The sequence below is a fragment of the Cynocephalus volans genome, chromosome 17 (genome assembly GCF_027409185.1).
Source record: "Cynocephalus volans isolate mCynVol1 chromosome 17, mCynVol1.pri, whole genome shotgun sequence".
Classification (NCBI taxonomy): Eukaryota; Metazoa; Chordata; class Mammalia; order Dermoptera; family Cynocephalidae; genus Cynocephalus; species Cynocephalus volans.
The window spans coordinates 36,169,475-36,186,064 of record NC_084476.1 but is presented as its reverse complement, the minus strand read 5'-3'; the positions used below and the strand labels follow the sequence as shown (position 1 = coordinate 36,186,064).

At 38.1% G+C, this 16,590-nt stretch overlaps 2 protein-coding genes across 3 annotated transcripts in view; one reads left to right on the top strand and one right to left on the bottom strand.

The window, feature by feature from the left end:
- The window catches only part of ERP44 (endoplasmic reticulum protein 44), a 110,032-nt gene extending 100,225 nt beyond the window's left edge, over positions 1 to 9,807 (bottom strand). The window contains exon 1 of the mRNA XM_063081781.1: positions 9,583 to 9,807. Within this exon, the coding sequence (XP_062937851.1) occupies positions 9,583 to 9,639 (57 nt within the window). The 5' untranslated portion in view covers positions 9,640 to 9,807. The remainder of the gene's footprint in view (positions 1 to 9,582) is intronic.
- A 250-nt stretch (positions 9,808 to 10,057) lies between these two features.
- INVS (inversin) overlaps positions 10,058 to 16,590 on the top strand; it is a 150,480-nt gene continuing 143,947 nt past the window's right edge. For both annotated transcript variants that reach the window (XM_063082257.1, XM_063082256.1), the window contains exons 1-2: positions 10,058 to 10,214; positions 12,988 to 13,117. In XM_063082257.1, the coding sequence (XP_062938327.1) occupies positions 13,012 to 13,117 (106 nt within the window). In that variant the 5' untranslated portion in view covers positions 10,058 to 10,214; positions 12,988 to 13,011. The remainder of the gene's footprint in view (positions 10,215 to 12,987; positions 13,118 to 16,590) is intronic.

The following is a 16,590-nucleotide window of genomic DNA, read 5'->3' as shown; positions in this document are numbered from 1 at the left end:
TACAGCACAATTCTAGACAAATATAACTTCAGTCATTATTACTGAACATGATCCACTCATGGTTCTTATATCCTTCCCCATCTCCTGCACAGAGCAATACACTAAGGGCAGAGTTCTTCAGAAATAAAAAGGACTCCAGTGCCTTTTTTCCAGGGTCAAAAACTCTTGATTCCAAAAGACTTTTTTCTAAAATCCCTTAAATCCAATTAGCAAAGGCCCCACTACCAGACTGTGATAATCTTAAGAATGAAAAAATTATTGACACTCTAATATTCAACCTCAAATACTACTAGTATGTTTTTCATTGCTTTTCTCTATTATATTAGTAATGCTCATGTCTATAAACTCAGGTGACTTAAAATTAGAATCTAATATAATGCTCAAGATTCTACATAATGATAAAATCACAAGGCTACAGGGTTCACAGAGATCTTGACCACAATATCACCAAGGATTCCCAAAGCAGAATTTGATTTCAATCTTTACAAGGGTGTAGGCCAAGGCCTGAGATCCGTGGCATTATATAAGAGACTCCTCCAGAGCGCCATTGTTTTCCTCTACCCTTTTGAATGGGGTAATCTGAATGTTGATGAGCATCCTCTAAAGACCATAATTTTAATTTTTGCTAAGTTGATAATGAACTGTTCTAATGGAAGATGGCCAAAGAATGTGCCAGCTTCTTTAGGGCCAATTCTGACATCTGGCCATGTCAGCAAACCAGACAGCAAGACTTCTTGGGGGGGAAAAAAAAAAAAGGTATTCAATTCACATAAAAGATTTATTGAGCTATTCTAACCCTAATCCTTTTTCTTCATTCCATTAAGGACTAAAAATTAATGCATCAATTTAATACTCCAAGGTAAGACTCAAATTCATTTTTCCCCAAGAAGACGTGTCTCTGATTCCTCCATTGAGAAATAATTTGTTTCTTCCAAACATCTACAGAAGTACTTCTCAAACTTTTATGTGCATTTGAGTCACCTGGATATACTATTAAAGTGCAGGTTCTGATTCAGGAGGCCTGAGGTGAAGCTATCTGGAAGAAGCTCTCGGGTAATGCAGACGCCTAGGCTCACAGCCACACTTCTGTGCAGCAGGAACTATAACCCGCTTCTACAAATACCTTAGGGCACCCATCACTTTCCTCTTAGTATTTCAATTATTTACATATACATCCCCTCTCCCCAACTGACATAAATTTCTTGAAGGCATTATATGCATCTCAATTATCTTTTTCTCTTTCATAGCAGATAGCAAACAGGCATTCATATAACAGGGGGAAAGGAAAAAATAATACCAATGATATAGATTAAGTTCCTGTAGCCTGTGCCATAAAAAGTTCTTCTCTATGGAATCAAGGTAGGTTAAAGATCAATAAATGCTATGAAGCCGGCCCGTGGCTCACTCGGTAGAGTGCGGTGCTGAAATGCTATGAAAAGTCTAACTGTTTTTAATCACTTCCTTGGTTAGATGAAACAGAGCACAGCAATGGTCAATATCAGAAAAGCTGTGACCAAAGCATGCTATTCCCTAATGGATAACAGGATGAGGGACACATACCTGCGATTTGCTGAAAAGCTAGCAGATTTCTGAAAGGACCTGTTCAATCAAATAAAAAGTCTATAACTAAGGAGAGTTAGAGAAATATCCACTTTGAAACCAAGATAGACTACACAAACTATCATTGAATCAAGGAATCCAGCATGCTTATCTTATAGACTAAAAGATTTAGTTAGGTAACTTAGCCAAGGTTACAGTGTTAAGTAAAGAGTTGGAACTTACACATAGATCCCTGACATCTATTCTTTGCACTATGCACTATCTTGAATAGATACTTAGAAAAGACAAAGGAATAATACCTTCCACTGTTTTTAAACTATTATCTTTTGAGTACATTTATTTTGAATTACTGGCAGAAGAGTAACCAATTTTTTGAAAAGAGGACGAATAACATGATAAAGTAATATATACTTACACACAGAAATATAAATGGTCGATAAATATGAAAAAAATATTCAACTTTGGTTGTAATCAAAGAAATGTAAATTTAAATTAGATACCATTGGTCTGCTAAATCGGCACAGATGACTAAAAACCCACTACTGATTAGAGTGTGAGGAAGTGGGCATACTCATACACTGGTAGAAATACACACTGGTACAACTTTTCAGTAGGGCAATTTGGTAGTATGTATCAAAAATCCTAAATAGCAGATGTACCACATGACCCAAGAAATGTAATTCTAGAAAAGTATCCTGAGGATATATTTGGAGATTTGCAGTGGACACCACTGTAATGCATATCTTTTGTACATTTTTTTATAACTGCAAAAAACTGGAAATAAACAATAACCTAAATGTCTTAACAAAAGATGAAGTAGATTATAGTGAACCTAACGGTTGAGCTACTCTAAAGCTATTAAAAATCATGGTTATACAGTTTAGAAAAGGTTTTTAATACCTTTGGCATTTAGACAACTTCTCCAAGGCTTCTACAATTTTAACCTATAAGACATTTTACTGAATTTAGATAAGGTAGTATTTTCCAGTGCCTCTCACCCTTTGGTGCATCAGAGAATCAACTAAGGATATAAAGGGATAAGAACTCTGTGTGTGTGTGTAGCATCTAGAAATAGAAGACCAATAATTCTATAGAAAAGTAGGCTAGAGACAGGAAGACATTTCATGCAAAAAGAAATGTAAATGACTTTCATACACAAAAAAAGCTCAGTCATGCTCATATTAAAGAAATGCAAATTAAAATACACCGAGATACCATTTTTCACCTATGAGACTGACAAATACCCAATCATTTGACATCATACTTTGTTAAGGCAATAGGGTAATGCTGTTGGTAGTGACATCAAGAAATGACATTCCTATATGGAAGAATTTCCCAGTACCTAGCAACATCTACAAAGTTACATATACATTTACCTTTGCCCTAGCAAACATACACTATCAAAATTATGTATGCACAGAATATTGTTTGCAGAACTATGTGTAACAGCAAATGAACGGAAACAACAGTGGACTGGTAAACCTGCCTGGTGGAGCATAAGCAGTTTAAAAAGAAATAAGGAATATTTCTATCCCCATCACTAGGATAAAATTTTAAGTTAAAAAGAAAAAGGTGAAAAAAAGTATAAGTAATATGCTACAGTTTAATCAAAGGGAGGGAGAAAGAAATATATGTACATAAATTCCAATAGCTTGTGTACATTTTTTTAAAAGGCAGAACCATAAAATTGAAAAAAATTTTTTTAAAGTTTTCCTATATTAGGAGGGAGATAAGAGAGTAGATGAGACAGAAACTAGACATATCCAAACATGGTTTCCTTTACAGAATTGGCTTTGGAAGCAATAGATTTTACAAAACTATAACAGGTAAATTTTTAAAAACTAAAAATCAAAAGAGAAATGAAACCAATGAACTTAAAAATATATATTAAACTGGTGGTTAAGACCACATGAATTGAATTATAAATTTATAGGAAACACAAGGAACAGAGAAACATAAACCCACCCACCATGAGGATGCAATCGGCAATATCCAGAATGTGGAAAATTCTGCAAAGGATCCAGGTTCCCAAACAAATTGCAAGGAAAAAAGATGAGATGGAGATGGAACCTATAATATTTAAAAAGTTTTAAAAGAGACATATGAACCAATTGAAATGTATGGACCTTATATGGCCCTACTCTGAACAATTTTTTTTTTAAAATAACAATGAAAACAATCAGAAAAATCCAAACACCGACTAGATAATTGATGATGTGAAGGAATTTCTGTTAATTTTTCTAGGTGTGATAATGGTATTCTGAATTTGTTTTGTTTTTAATTTTTATCTTTTAGAGAGACATACTAAAGAACAAAATCACCTGGGAATTAAAAACTAATGTCCAGGTCCCACAGACATAACTGATCTGGTATAAGGCCTGGACATCATTTTATTAAAACCGCCCCAGGTGATTCTAAAGAGTAGCTAGGTTTTGTAAACCACTGACCCGGGACAAGTTATATCAACAGGATAAATAACTCACCTAGTTATCAATCAAACTACATGTTGTTAAAAGTACTCTTCTTGAAGACTGGAATCTGTATTTATTATTGGCATTAATGGTTAAAACTGACACCTCTGAATTCTATCATACTTATTTTTAAAGGATTTATAAAGATTTTAATCAAATAAATGTTTATTTAGCTCTCTAATTTACTTAGCTTCCTAAACTAAGCAAACTTTTCTTCGTTTCCTATACATACTGAACAAACCAGGAGCAAGGCTGGCAAAAGCCTTAAGTGTTGAGGCACAGGGCAATTAGGGCTTGTTTTAGTCCGTTTTGTGTTGCTATAACAGAAATACCTGAGACTGGGTAATTTATAAAGAAGAGAGGTTTATGTGGCTTACGATTCTGAGACAGCTGCATCTGGCATGGGCCTCAGACTGCTTCTACTCATGGCAGAAAGTGGCATTTGTCAAGAACAAGCAGATCACATGGCGAGAGGAAGCAAGAGAGAGAGAGAAGGTGCCAGGGTCTTTATTTTTTTTTTTTTTATTTCTAGATTCCACAGCTTTATTTTTTTTTTTAATTTTATTTTGTCGATATACATTGTGGTTGATTATTGTTGCCCCTTACCAAAACCTCCCTCCCTCCTCCCTCTCCTCCCTCCCCCTCAACAATGTCCTTTCTGTTTGCTTGTCGTATCAACTTCAAGTAATTGTGGTTGTTATATCTTCTTCCCCCCCCCCGGTATTTTTTTGGGTGTGTGTGTGTGTGTGTGTGAATTTATATATTACTTTTTAGCTCCCACCAATAAGTGGGAACATGTGGTATTTCTCTTTCTGTGCCTGACTCGTTTCACTTAATATAATTCTCTCAAGGTCCATCCATGTTGTTGCAAATGGCAGTATTTCATTCGTTTTTATAGCTGAGTAGTATTCCATTGTGTAGATGTACCACATTTTCCGTATCCACTCATCCACTGATGGACATTTGGGCTGGTTCCAACTCTTGGCTATTGTAAAGAGTGCTGCAACGAACACTGGGGAACAGGCATACCTTCGACTTGATGATTTCCATTCCTCTGGGTATATTCCCAGCAGTGGGATAGCTGGGTCATATGGTAGATCTATCTGTAATTGTTTGAGGAACCTCCATACCATTTTCCATACAGGCTGCACCATTTTGCAGTCCCACCAACAATGTATGAGAGTTCCTTTTTCTCCGCAACCTCGCCAGCATTTATCGTTCAGAGTCTTTTGGATTTTAGCCATCCTAACTGGGGTGAGATGGTATCTCAGTGTAGATGTGATTTGCCTTTCCCGGATGCTGAGTGATGTTGAGCATTTTTTCATATGTCTGTTGGCCATCTGTATATCTTCCTTAGAGAAGTGCCTACTTAGCTCTTTTGCCCATTTTTTAATTGGGTTGCTTGTTTTTTTCTTGTAAAGTTGTTTGAGTTCCTTGTATATTCTGGATATTAATCCTTTGTCAGATGTATATTTTGCAAATATTTTCTCCCACTCTGTTGGTTGTCTTTTAACTCTGTTAATTGTTTCTTTTGCTGTGCAGAAACTCTTTACTTTGACATAATCCCATCTGTTTATTTTTCCTTTGGTTGCCCGTGCTTTTGGGGTTGTATTCATGAAGTCTGTGTCCAGTCCTATTTCCTGAAGTGTCTCTCCTTTGTTTTCTTTAAGAAGTTTTATTGTTTCAGGGTGTATATTTACTTCTTTAATCCATTTTGAGTTGAGTTTAGTGTATGGTGAAAGGTATGGGTCTAGTTTCATTCTCCTGCATATTGATATCCAGTTCTCCCAGCACCATTTGCTGAAGAGGCAGTCCCTTCCCCAGTGAATAGGCTTGGTGCCTTTGTCAAAGATCAGATGGCAGTAAGTGTGTGGGTTGATTTCTGGATTCTCTATTCTATTCCATTGATCAGTGTGTCTGTTTTTATGCCAGTACCATACTGTTTTGGTTATTATAGCTTTGTAGTATAGCTTAAAGTCGGGTAGTGTTATGCCTCCAGCTTTATTTTTTTTGCTCAGCGTTCTTTGGCTACGCATGGTCTCTTATTATTCCATATAAATGTCTGGATAGTTCTTTCCATTTCTGAGAAAAATGTCTTTGGAATTTTGATGGGGGCATTGAATTTGTTTGTATATCACTTTGGGTAGTATGGACATTTTCACTATGTTGATTCTTCCAATCCAAGAGCATGGGATATCTTTCCATCTTCTTGTATCCTCTCTAATTTCTTTCAGCAGTGGTTTGTAGTTCTCATTATAGAGATTTTTCACATCCTTGGTTAACTCAATTCCTAAGTATTTTATTTTTTTGGTGGCTATTGTAAATGGGCAGGCTTTCTTGATTTCTCTTTCTGCATGTTCACTATTGGAGAAAAGAAATGCTACTGATTTTTGTGTGTTGATTTTGTATCCTGCTACTGTGCTGAAATCATTTATCAATTCCAAGAGTTTTTTTTAGAGGTTTTAGGCTGTTCGATATATAGGATCATGTCATCTGCAAACAGGGACAGTTTGACTTCATCTTTTCCAATCTGGATGCCCTTTATTTCCTTCTTTCTCTGGTGCCAGGGTCTTTTTAAGCAAAGAACTCACACGGGAACTAACAGAGCAAGAACTCACTCACCCCCCTCCCCCAGGGAGAGCATTAATCCATTCATGAGGGATCCGCCCCCATGACTCAATCAGTTTCCAACACTGCCACATTGGAGATCAAATTTCCACATGAGTTTTGGAGGGGACAATACATCCAAACTCCATCAGGGCTAGTAACAACCTATGATCTGTAAACATAATTACCAAGAGATTAATGAGAAAACATCTTCAGTAAAGCAACTGGAGTGGAGTGTTATAAATCTCAGAACCACAGAAGTAACTAAGGATACATAAGACAACTTCATTCCAATTCAGCCTTATTTCCCTTATCTCACTTTTTCAAAACTCTTGTACATACCAATGCAGAAAGAAAAATGCTAAGAAATAATTAATCTCAGAGGAAAATATCACTTTCAATCCTGAATAAACCTATCTCAGATAAAAAGATAATCAGAAAAGGCCAAATTAAATATATGTATATACATGAAGACTCAGGAAAAGAAGTTATCACTTTGAGCTTTTGTGTTTAGTTACCCATTCAGAAAGCCTTTTTAGTCACAGATTGATATATTCCAAAATGCTTTTGAGATCAGGGAAAAGATAGCTACTTGCCACCAGAAGTTTAGGATTATGTTTCATCTGTTACCTTATGAACACCACTTTTTGAAAAGGTGTAATTCTTTAGGGCTGCAGTATAGAGAGCGTGAAAAAATTATTGTAGTAAGAGAACATATGGCTTTTTAGAGCAGTCCACTTAAGGAAAAAATGATGACCTCAGCTAACTTGGGTTTTCTACGGCTTGGGTTTTCCACTGCTGTATGTGGGAAGGAATAAACTTGAAGCCTGAAAGGGGAAGTTGCACAAGGAGGAAGAAAGTACACTGGGGAACATACAGGATATATTATTAGACAGGTAGAATACTGAATAAGCAGGTTCCATCACTAGGACAGAATTACCAGCGAGGTAAGCAACTCAAAGACAGGATAGATGTTTTACAAATATTTGCTAACAACTATATGGTTATTAAAACTAAGTAAACACTTTGTTTAAATGGAATCTAGCTGGACTTGTAAGTCTGGTTTATTAAACCTTTTCTGGGCCTTTATTTTCCAGACCATTAATCTTCACAGGTATTCTCTAAAATGTTTTCTAGGTTTCTATTCCTCTACATTTGCTTAGAAAGACAAATATACAAAATGTTAACTAGATTGAGTTAAATCTAGATTTTATTTGGAAAAAAAATTCTTTTATATACTTAAAAGCATTGGTGGTTTTCTATAAAAAGTATGTTATTTCAAAACTAATTCTTTCTCCTTAAACTTAGCTCTACAACCAAACATACCATTTGAGAAAAGTGCATCTGATATGGTTTTCTTATTTAATGTTTCAGCCTCAACTTTTCTTTCTAATGTCTTAAGAATTTTGCCTTTTGTACTTTTTAATAACCTAAAAGTAATTTCTAGCAGACAACTCGTAATTCAAGTCATTTTATAGATAAAGAAAAGATTAGTATATAGTGTCCTTGAGTAAAAACGGGTATCTAATAATGGTATTAATCCAACATTTCTAGAAGGAAAAAAGAATCAGTGTATAATAAAATCACACAAAAAAGCACTATACAGAATATTTTCCTCTATATAAAAGTCATTCACTGTTGTATACTTACAAGAAGTGGCAATAAGAACTTCTGTCATTTAATATTACCACATTTATATACAATTTTTAGATCCCAAAAGTATTTTGATATTCCATTCAGCTTTTTATAGTGCATTTTCTATAAAGGTCCAAGTGCTGTATATGGCTTTTGAATATGGCTTGTAAGTCACAAAGAAAAGTAAGAGAAAGAAAACTATTTCAAATACAAATATTAAAAATTTAATGTGATATGGTGGGATAGGCACTGCATGTCAAGAAACTTGTTTCTAATTTCAGTTCTGCCCTAACCAGCCATGTGACTTCCTGTGATTCACTTAATTATGTTTCTTAAATTGTAAAGAAACTGGCTTTTACTCAGTAATGTTCATCTTAAATATGGCTTTCTAAAAATCTACTACAATTAAAGTATTTTCAAATATTTATTTTAATAACAGCCCAATTAAATGTACGTCACTTTGCCATATGGTAGTCCTTCACTTTTGTCCCAATTGGACCTGAAACCTAGATCGCTTAGGCTGAACATTCAAGATGTATTTTGGAAGAAAGGGTACTGGGAAAGGATTCTTTTATAAGACTGGATGATGCTTAGCATGTTGGGGAGTTAAGCAATGAGTGTACACATATGGAGAAGGTCTGGTCATTATCAAATCAGGAGCACTGAATTAAAAATCTGCTTCAGTAGGTGGGGTAGGTGTAGGTTGCAACAGAATTTAAGGGAGGCTTTAGGCTGAGCTGTCAGGCAATCACACCCTCCGGAACCCTTTATTCTCCCAGTGGGCACCAAACCAGTTTCCAGTTCCGGGTTCCCAACCAATCGCATCAAGCCACAACAGAGGGCTCTGCCAACCCGGGCACTGTATCACGGTTCTAGAGATTCACACCCCCAGCACCTGTCGGCCTCCCACCCTTCCCAAACGAAGGGGGTGGGAAAGAACACTAGGTCTACTCTCCGTCCTTTCCGATTCAGGCTACCACCAGGTCCAGGAGCCCTCGAAAGGGAAACCACCCCCGTACTCAGGAGGATAGGGGGAGCTCCTCCGCCGCGACCCTCCCACGTATCACTCTCCCAGGACTAATTCTCCCGTTTACAGGTCCAATTCCCGACTGTGGTTTTTCAGGCCTCGGGGACCCGGAGCTTGGGAAGCGGACAGACGGATGGCACGACTGAAGACAGCGGGGGAGGGTGCATTCCTCCCCACCAGAGGAAAAGATAGGAAGGCAGGGGCAGCAGTGTTCCCCTTCGGCGAGGGCGGGAGGTCGTCCGTGCGCCTGTCGAAGGGTCTGTCATTCCCTCACTCACTCACCAGGAGCAGCAGGGAGCATCTGAGGTCGGGTAAGGATAGGAAGACGACAGGATTCATGGTAACGCTGGAGTCCGCGGCAGGGACAGGCGTTGGCGGCTAGGACTGGGCTGGGTTGCGTTGGGTTAGGAAAGGGCTGGGCTCCGGGAGCCGGAGGCAGCGGAGGAATCTCCCAGCAGCTGCACCTTGTCCTCTCGACCCGGAGCTCCAGCCGAGAACACCCGGGACAACTTCCAGAGAGGCCTCGCACATCCTCACTTCCGGGTCCTGCCCACCTCGGAGCTCGTCGGGAAATGTAGTCCTGCGCCACTCTCGCCGAGCCCGCCATCGGGCATCTTGAACTCCTTTTCCCAATAGGCTCTCGGCCCAGGTCCGCCAAGTACCTGCGCGCGGGGCCCTGTGGGATGGAAAGGGCGGAGGGTGGTGTCTGCGTTTCCGCGGATTAGGAACTACAATTCCCAGAAGGCTGTGCGGTCGAGCGCCTCGGGCGGCCTCCTGAGGGGCTCTGCTAAACTTCAGCGCTGCAGGGTCTTACCCTGCGGGGTGTAGGGTCCTGGCCTGGCGGGAGGGGCGGCCCGGCGGGGGTCGTGCCTCCTGGAGCCGCCCCCGGGACATCAGTCCTGGAGGAGGCGAGGGTGAGTAGGAGGGGGCCTGGCTTGGGAAGCTCGGATCGGTCAGTCTGCGCGACCCTGGCCCCTGCCGCTGACTCACGGCCCTCCTGTCCCGGCCTGTGGCCTGAGCTTCCATCACTGGCCTCCTAGCCTGCTACCTCTTCTTTCTGTACTAATTCCTGCATGATAAAGTTGGAACCACCTCTCAGGGCCTCAGTTGAATAAGTCAGTGACTTATCCCTATGTCTCTGAGGGCTCGTATAAGGAGTAGATATGGTAAGGGATAAGAAAGCACGTTGTTAACTGAAAATCTCTGTGCGAGAGTGAATTCTACTAATGCGTGGATCATTCCTACAGGATAATTACGAAATTCCTTAGCCAAGCAATTGAGAATCTTAGACGGGCCCCAAGTAGCTCTCCAGCATCTTCTTGCAAACACCCAGCCTGGTCCACGCTCCGCAAAGGATAGCCTGACAACCACTACTAAGTATTAAGGAGGCACTGTGCATTTTTGTGGTTCTCCCTATTCCCTGCCTTGACTCCAGCTTTCCTGCTGCCTGGAATGGCCTTACACCCTTCTCTTTCTGGAATGCCATCTCAAATGTCACCATCTCTGAGAACTTCCCGAACAAGTAACCCTTTAGTCCAAATCGGAATTACTCTTCCTTTGCATGTGACTACTACACCACTAGTTCTGTACAGTTATAACTATTTTTTATTACTGTGGCTTGTTCTATAATTAGTTAAGGATGATGATACCTTTGCCTTTTATAGCACTTTGACAGAGTGGTTTTGATTTTCGTCTATAAAAAAATGATTTACAAAAAAAAAAGCACAAAAAAATGCATTTGTGCTAAAAAGAACCCTAAACAATGGCTTTCCAGTATGACAAAATTAGATAGTGACAGAGCCAATACTCTTACTTAGGTCTCCTGACTCCTAGTACAGTGCTCTTATCTGCATACCACTCATCTTCCTCTTTGACAGAGCCCAAGTATAGTTGAAATGAGAAATTAAAAAAGAACTGGGACTCATGAGATTGAACTCATTATTTAAAAAAATCAAACTTTGATCCTGCTCACCCTTTGGACTTAGCACTCAGCCTGTGACTTTTCATTCAACAAATATTTACCGAGCACCAGCCACAAACCTGTTACTTTGCTAAGTGCTAAGAATTGTGAGGTGATACACACACACACACACACACACGCACGCACGCACTCATATATATATGAGCCAAGATCTAATTTTCAGTGTATCTTCCAAAGGGTATAAAGAACCTTTTTGTGAATCTTGTATGCCTAAAACTCTGATCAGAATAGTGCCTCGCACTTAGTTGCCAATCAATTTGTTGAACGAATGAACACGGTCCACCCTTTTCATTTTTCATATTTTACAGATACCCACAGAGCCGAGATAGCCTGAGAACATACTGCTTATCATTAATACAACAAGGCCTAGAACCCAAGTGCAGTTACTCCCCTACCATGTTTCCACCTCCACCCCTGTTTTGTAGCTTCTCACAAGTGACTTTAATATAATCCTGCATATTACAGTGGCTCTTCTGACATGACAGACATACTCAGACATGACAGAAAGGTCTCACAACACCCTCTTCCTCCATATATTCTGCCAGGATGTTAACTCAAAATTGTCAGCAAAATAAAGACATGAAGAGTTGACCTTTACCATAATTAAAATATATTCTCTCTAAGGCAGAATTTGAACCAATAATCCTTGTACAACACAAGTAATAGCTCATCAGTTGTGATAAATTTATCTTACAAAACTCCCATATCTTTAGGAGTCACAGAGACTGGAGTGACATGCTTTTTCAGTGAAATTAGAAGAGGATTTGACTACCTTCATGGCAGCAAATAACTGGAGCTGTTTAAGAACTGCTCTCTTTTGCCATGATCCCCATGACTTCCTACATTTCTTATACTTGTTACCTCCCTAGTCCTTGTAGGCATCCAACTTTGGAACTTTGATATAGCATCTTAGGTTTAGTAAGGATGTTTAATAAGATCATTGATGTAACTACCCCTCTTTCCTTCCCATCAGATGCTTGAATTCTGACATAGTCCAGCCTCTGCTTAAACACTCATATGGTAGGGAACTCACTGTTTTCCTATGCAGCTGATGCATTTCTAGAAGGTTCTAACAAAACACATGAGACTACCAGTAAGAACAAAATTTCCCTTAATGAAATATGGCTAATTCTAATGATGTGATGTTTCAAGTAAGATCCTAAAATCAAGAACTCAAGCTAGGTGTATTTCCCTGGTGGACCAAGGAAAGAACAAATAAAATTTTCACCTTTTGTGGGGATGAGGGAAAGAAGTAGCTCCCTGTTAAGTCAGCACTTGACTCTATTTAATTCTTCACAATTAAGTCTACATCAAACCCTTTTTGTGGCTTGGTCATGACCATTATTTCCAATATCAACTCTAGTATTTAGTATTATGTAGAAATATATTACCTGTATTAACTTAGAAGTCACTGTGACTTTTGAGCCCTGTGCCAATTGTTAAATATCGAGTCTTTTTTTCCCCTCAAATAGCCCCTGGGAAGGGTCTTAGAAGCACCTGACCCTCTCATTTTACAGATGAGAAACTTGTACAATGGTTGTTTAACTTGCCACTTTATGACAATTCTAGAACTAAGATCGTAGATTTTTTGAATCCTTCTCAAATATTTCCAGTAAACCATATTTATAACATAGCCACTTGAAACGGATGAGACAGGTTTCAGAAATGTTTCCTGCATAGAGTCATTGTATGAATCATTGTTTCAGGTTGGTCCAGCTGTTGAGAAGACTATGAACAGATCAGAGAACTTATTCTTTTCTAGTTCCTCATTAGCATCCCAAGTTCATGCTGCTGCTGTTAATGGAGATAAGGGTGCTCTTCAGAGGCTCATCATAGGTAAGCAGTCCCCTTAAATACAGAAAATTTAAAAATAATTATTTGTTCTAAGGAAGTTGGTTAATCTTAATTTTAATTTGCAAAGTACTTATACACTTTAATGGAAATATATTATTACTTATATTTTATTCCAAGAATTGGACAAGAAAGAAATCAAGTCCTAAAACTTTAAAAATATGGATTAGGATTAGGTGAAAAGTACTTGAGAAATTTCTATGTATTATACACTGAATCTAGATATGTATTCTAAGGTGCAAAGGAAATCAGTTCATCTTTATAATAACAGAGATCTAGAATGAAGTGGTGGATAATGATCTTTTAACATTCAATATATACTTGAAGTACTAAAGTTTACAATATAAGATATAAAAATTATATAGTATAAAAATATTAATTTTTAATAATTTAAAGTTGATTCAAAGTTTTCCCTGTCATCTATATGTACAAATAATATATAGAGGTTCAATGTAATCTATCTAGTCCTGGTAACCCTCGAACAGTTGAACTCCAGTTGAAAGATTGATAGCACCCCAAATTCATGATTACCCACTTCAAGTAGGCACTCGACACTTACTGCTCATGTTAACACATTTCTTCCTAATGAATGTTTCATACCTTCTCATACAACCTAAACCTCTGACAGCCAATACCCCTCCCTGCATTCTCAGATAATGCATTATGCTTCCTAGAGAAAATGAAGCATGATATCTACAAATCTACCTACATCTGCACCCATCTTCCTCTATTTTCCTGCTAAAACAGAGCAAAGATCCCTCTTTCTGTCAAAGGGCAGCTCTTCCATACATGTTCTGTCCCCTCCTGTCTTCTCCATTTTTTTTTACCTCTCATTATGACATCTTCAACCTTTTCTTCTATTCTAAATTCTTCCCATTAACATTTAAACATGCTCCTTTGTCTCCATTATTTAAAAATCCTTTCCGTGCTCCTTCATCCCTCTCTAGGTATTGCCATATCTCTCAACTTTCCTTCACCACTGTATTAGTGCACAGGCTAAACTGCTACAAGATAGAAGTATATTTCATCTTCATAACAGTATAAAGATATTTGGGCAGTGTAGGGTGCGTAGACATCTCTGCTTACAAAATCACCCAGGGGTGCTGCTGGGGCTGCTCTACCCTTCTCAATATGTGGCTTACATCTCTCAGTCAATGGCAAATACTTCTGTTGCAGTCATAGCCCAGTCAGTGGGAAGGGAGAAGGAGGCGCAGGCAAAGTAGTATGTCATGAAGGATAAGGACTGGACTTAGACATACAGCCACCCCTAGGACAAAAGAGGCCTAAAAAAGTCTTTTCCTGGATGGTGTCATGCTCAGTTAAAGCTCAGGGTGTTCAATTCCTAAAAAGAATGACAGAATGGATAGGGGGTCAATTATCACTCTCTGTCACCAAAACCAAAGCCACATGCATCCATTGTCCCCACCTCTTTATCTAAATCTACTCTTTTATTAAAAGAAAATGAAATACACTTCCTTATTTTGAGGTATATACATAGAGAAGTGCACACAACTCATATGTACAATTTAATAAATAAGCATCCATTTAACCACCACCTGGGTCAAAGAACAGAACATTTGTCAGTACCCCAGGAACCCCTAATGCATCCTCCTCCCCCACCCAGAGTACTTTGCTATCTTAACTTTTATAGTAATCATTACATTGTAGTTTTACCACTTAAATATACATTCTTAAACACTATAGTGTCCTTTTGCCTTTTTTGACCTTTTTTTTTTTTTTTGGCTAAATTTTCCCTGTTCACTTGAACTGAAAAGCTTTATGTACAGTTATGTCATTTTCATGTTCAAAATTTTTTCGTTGCTTCCCATTATACTTGGAATAAAATTTTAAATGCTACGTGTACCTCTTCTCCTCTCCACCCTTACCTTTCACTACCCTCTTCCTAGAAAAATTTGCTTTCTTTCGGTTTCTCAAACCTGCCGAGCCCTTTTCCGTCTCAGGGTATTGCTTGAAATGCTGGTCTCCCTATTCTCCGTCTGACTAACTCTTGGTCATCCTTCAGGTCTCAGCTTTAAGGTCACTTCTTCAGAGAGGCCTGTTCTAACCATCCAATCTCAGTGAAGCTGTTCCTTGTGTTCTCTCTTGGCACTCTGTAGTTTTCCTTCATAAAACTTGGCTCAGACTGTGTATTTATGCGTATGGCTATTCTAATATCTCTCTCCTCCATATGCAGGTGGCCTCCATGAGAGTAGAATGGGTGTGTTTTAACTCATCACTATATCCACAAAATCCAGCACAGTACTTGGCACACAGTAGGCACATGAAAAATATTTGTTGAAGGAATGAATAAATAGAATCATTCTTTCTTCCCAAGTAGTCTATAATCGTCTTGAGAGCCAGGACTAAAAATTTATTGAGTTAAATTAAATTGAATTGAGAGACAAATTGCGACTAAATTCCATGAGAAAAAAAAAATTTTTTAGGTCAGAATGCCTCAAGAAAAAGTACCATATAGAATGAATTCTTTATTAACATAATGAGAAATATAACCTTCAAAGAAAACAAAACATGCAGTTGTAAATTAAAACCACGTATACGTGCCCAGTCATATAAATGAACTAACATATTTCATCATAAAACTTGAAACCATCCTATAATTTTATATCCCCAAAGAGAAATCCTTAAAAAACCAAAAAGCAATCCTGATGTGAAGCTAGTATAAAACTGATAAATTTATTTATAGATTGGTTCCCTATGCTTTGTAGCATCTTATCTGAGGAACTCCTCATTCATTACTGACTGAGGGTAGCACCGTGCATCTTGTAAGAATCGTGCCATCATGTCTTCTGTGCCTAGAAGACACGTAAACCTTTGCTCTGTAATACCTTTGCTCTGTGGTATTTCCCAATATTTGTATATTCATACTAAAATAATAACTGTTTCATCTTAAATTTCAATTTATTTTAAACATCCTTTTATGAAGCACATGTTTGATGATGTCTAAATATATGCTATTTCTCTTTTCTAAACTAGTGACATAGTACTACAAATGAATTAATTTTTTTCTTGAATCTTTGTTCACCAACTGCTCAGTGAATTCATTCACTTTAGCATTTTCTGTTTTCCCTTCTGTGTTTCCATGGAGAAGTATGTCAGTGATGTGTTTGACTCCATGGAAACAGATGAAGGTCTCTTCCTACAAACATAACTAATTAAATCTAACAATTTCTGTGCTGCCCATTGTACTGGAGGAGAACTGAAGAGGCCTTCTCTGGAGGAGACATGATTTCAGTAGCAATTTTTTGTGTTTAGCCTAATACAATGAATTAATATTTTAACATAATGCACTACTTCGTAAATTCAAACGTATTAGTGCTTAGTTCTGGGCCCTAAAAACATAAGCATTCATAGTAAAATCTTTATTTTCTATGGTTATCACTTATGAATATGTAATATCAAACTCAGATAATTTGAATGAATACCAGAGATATAATTGG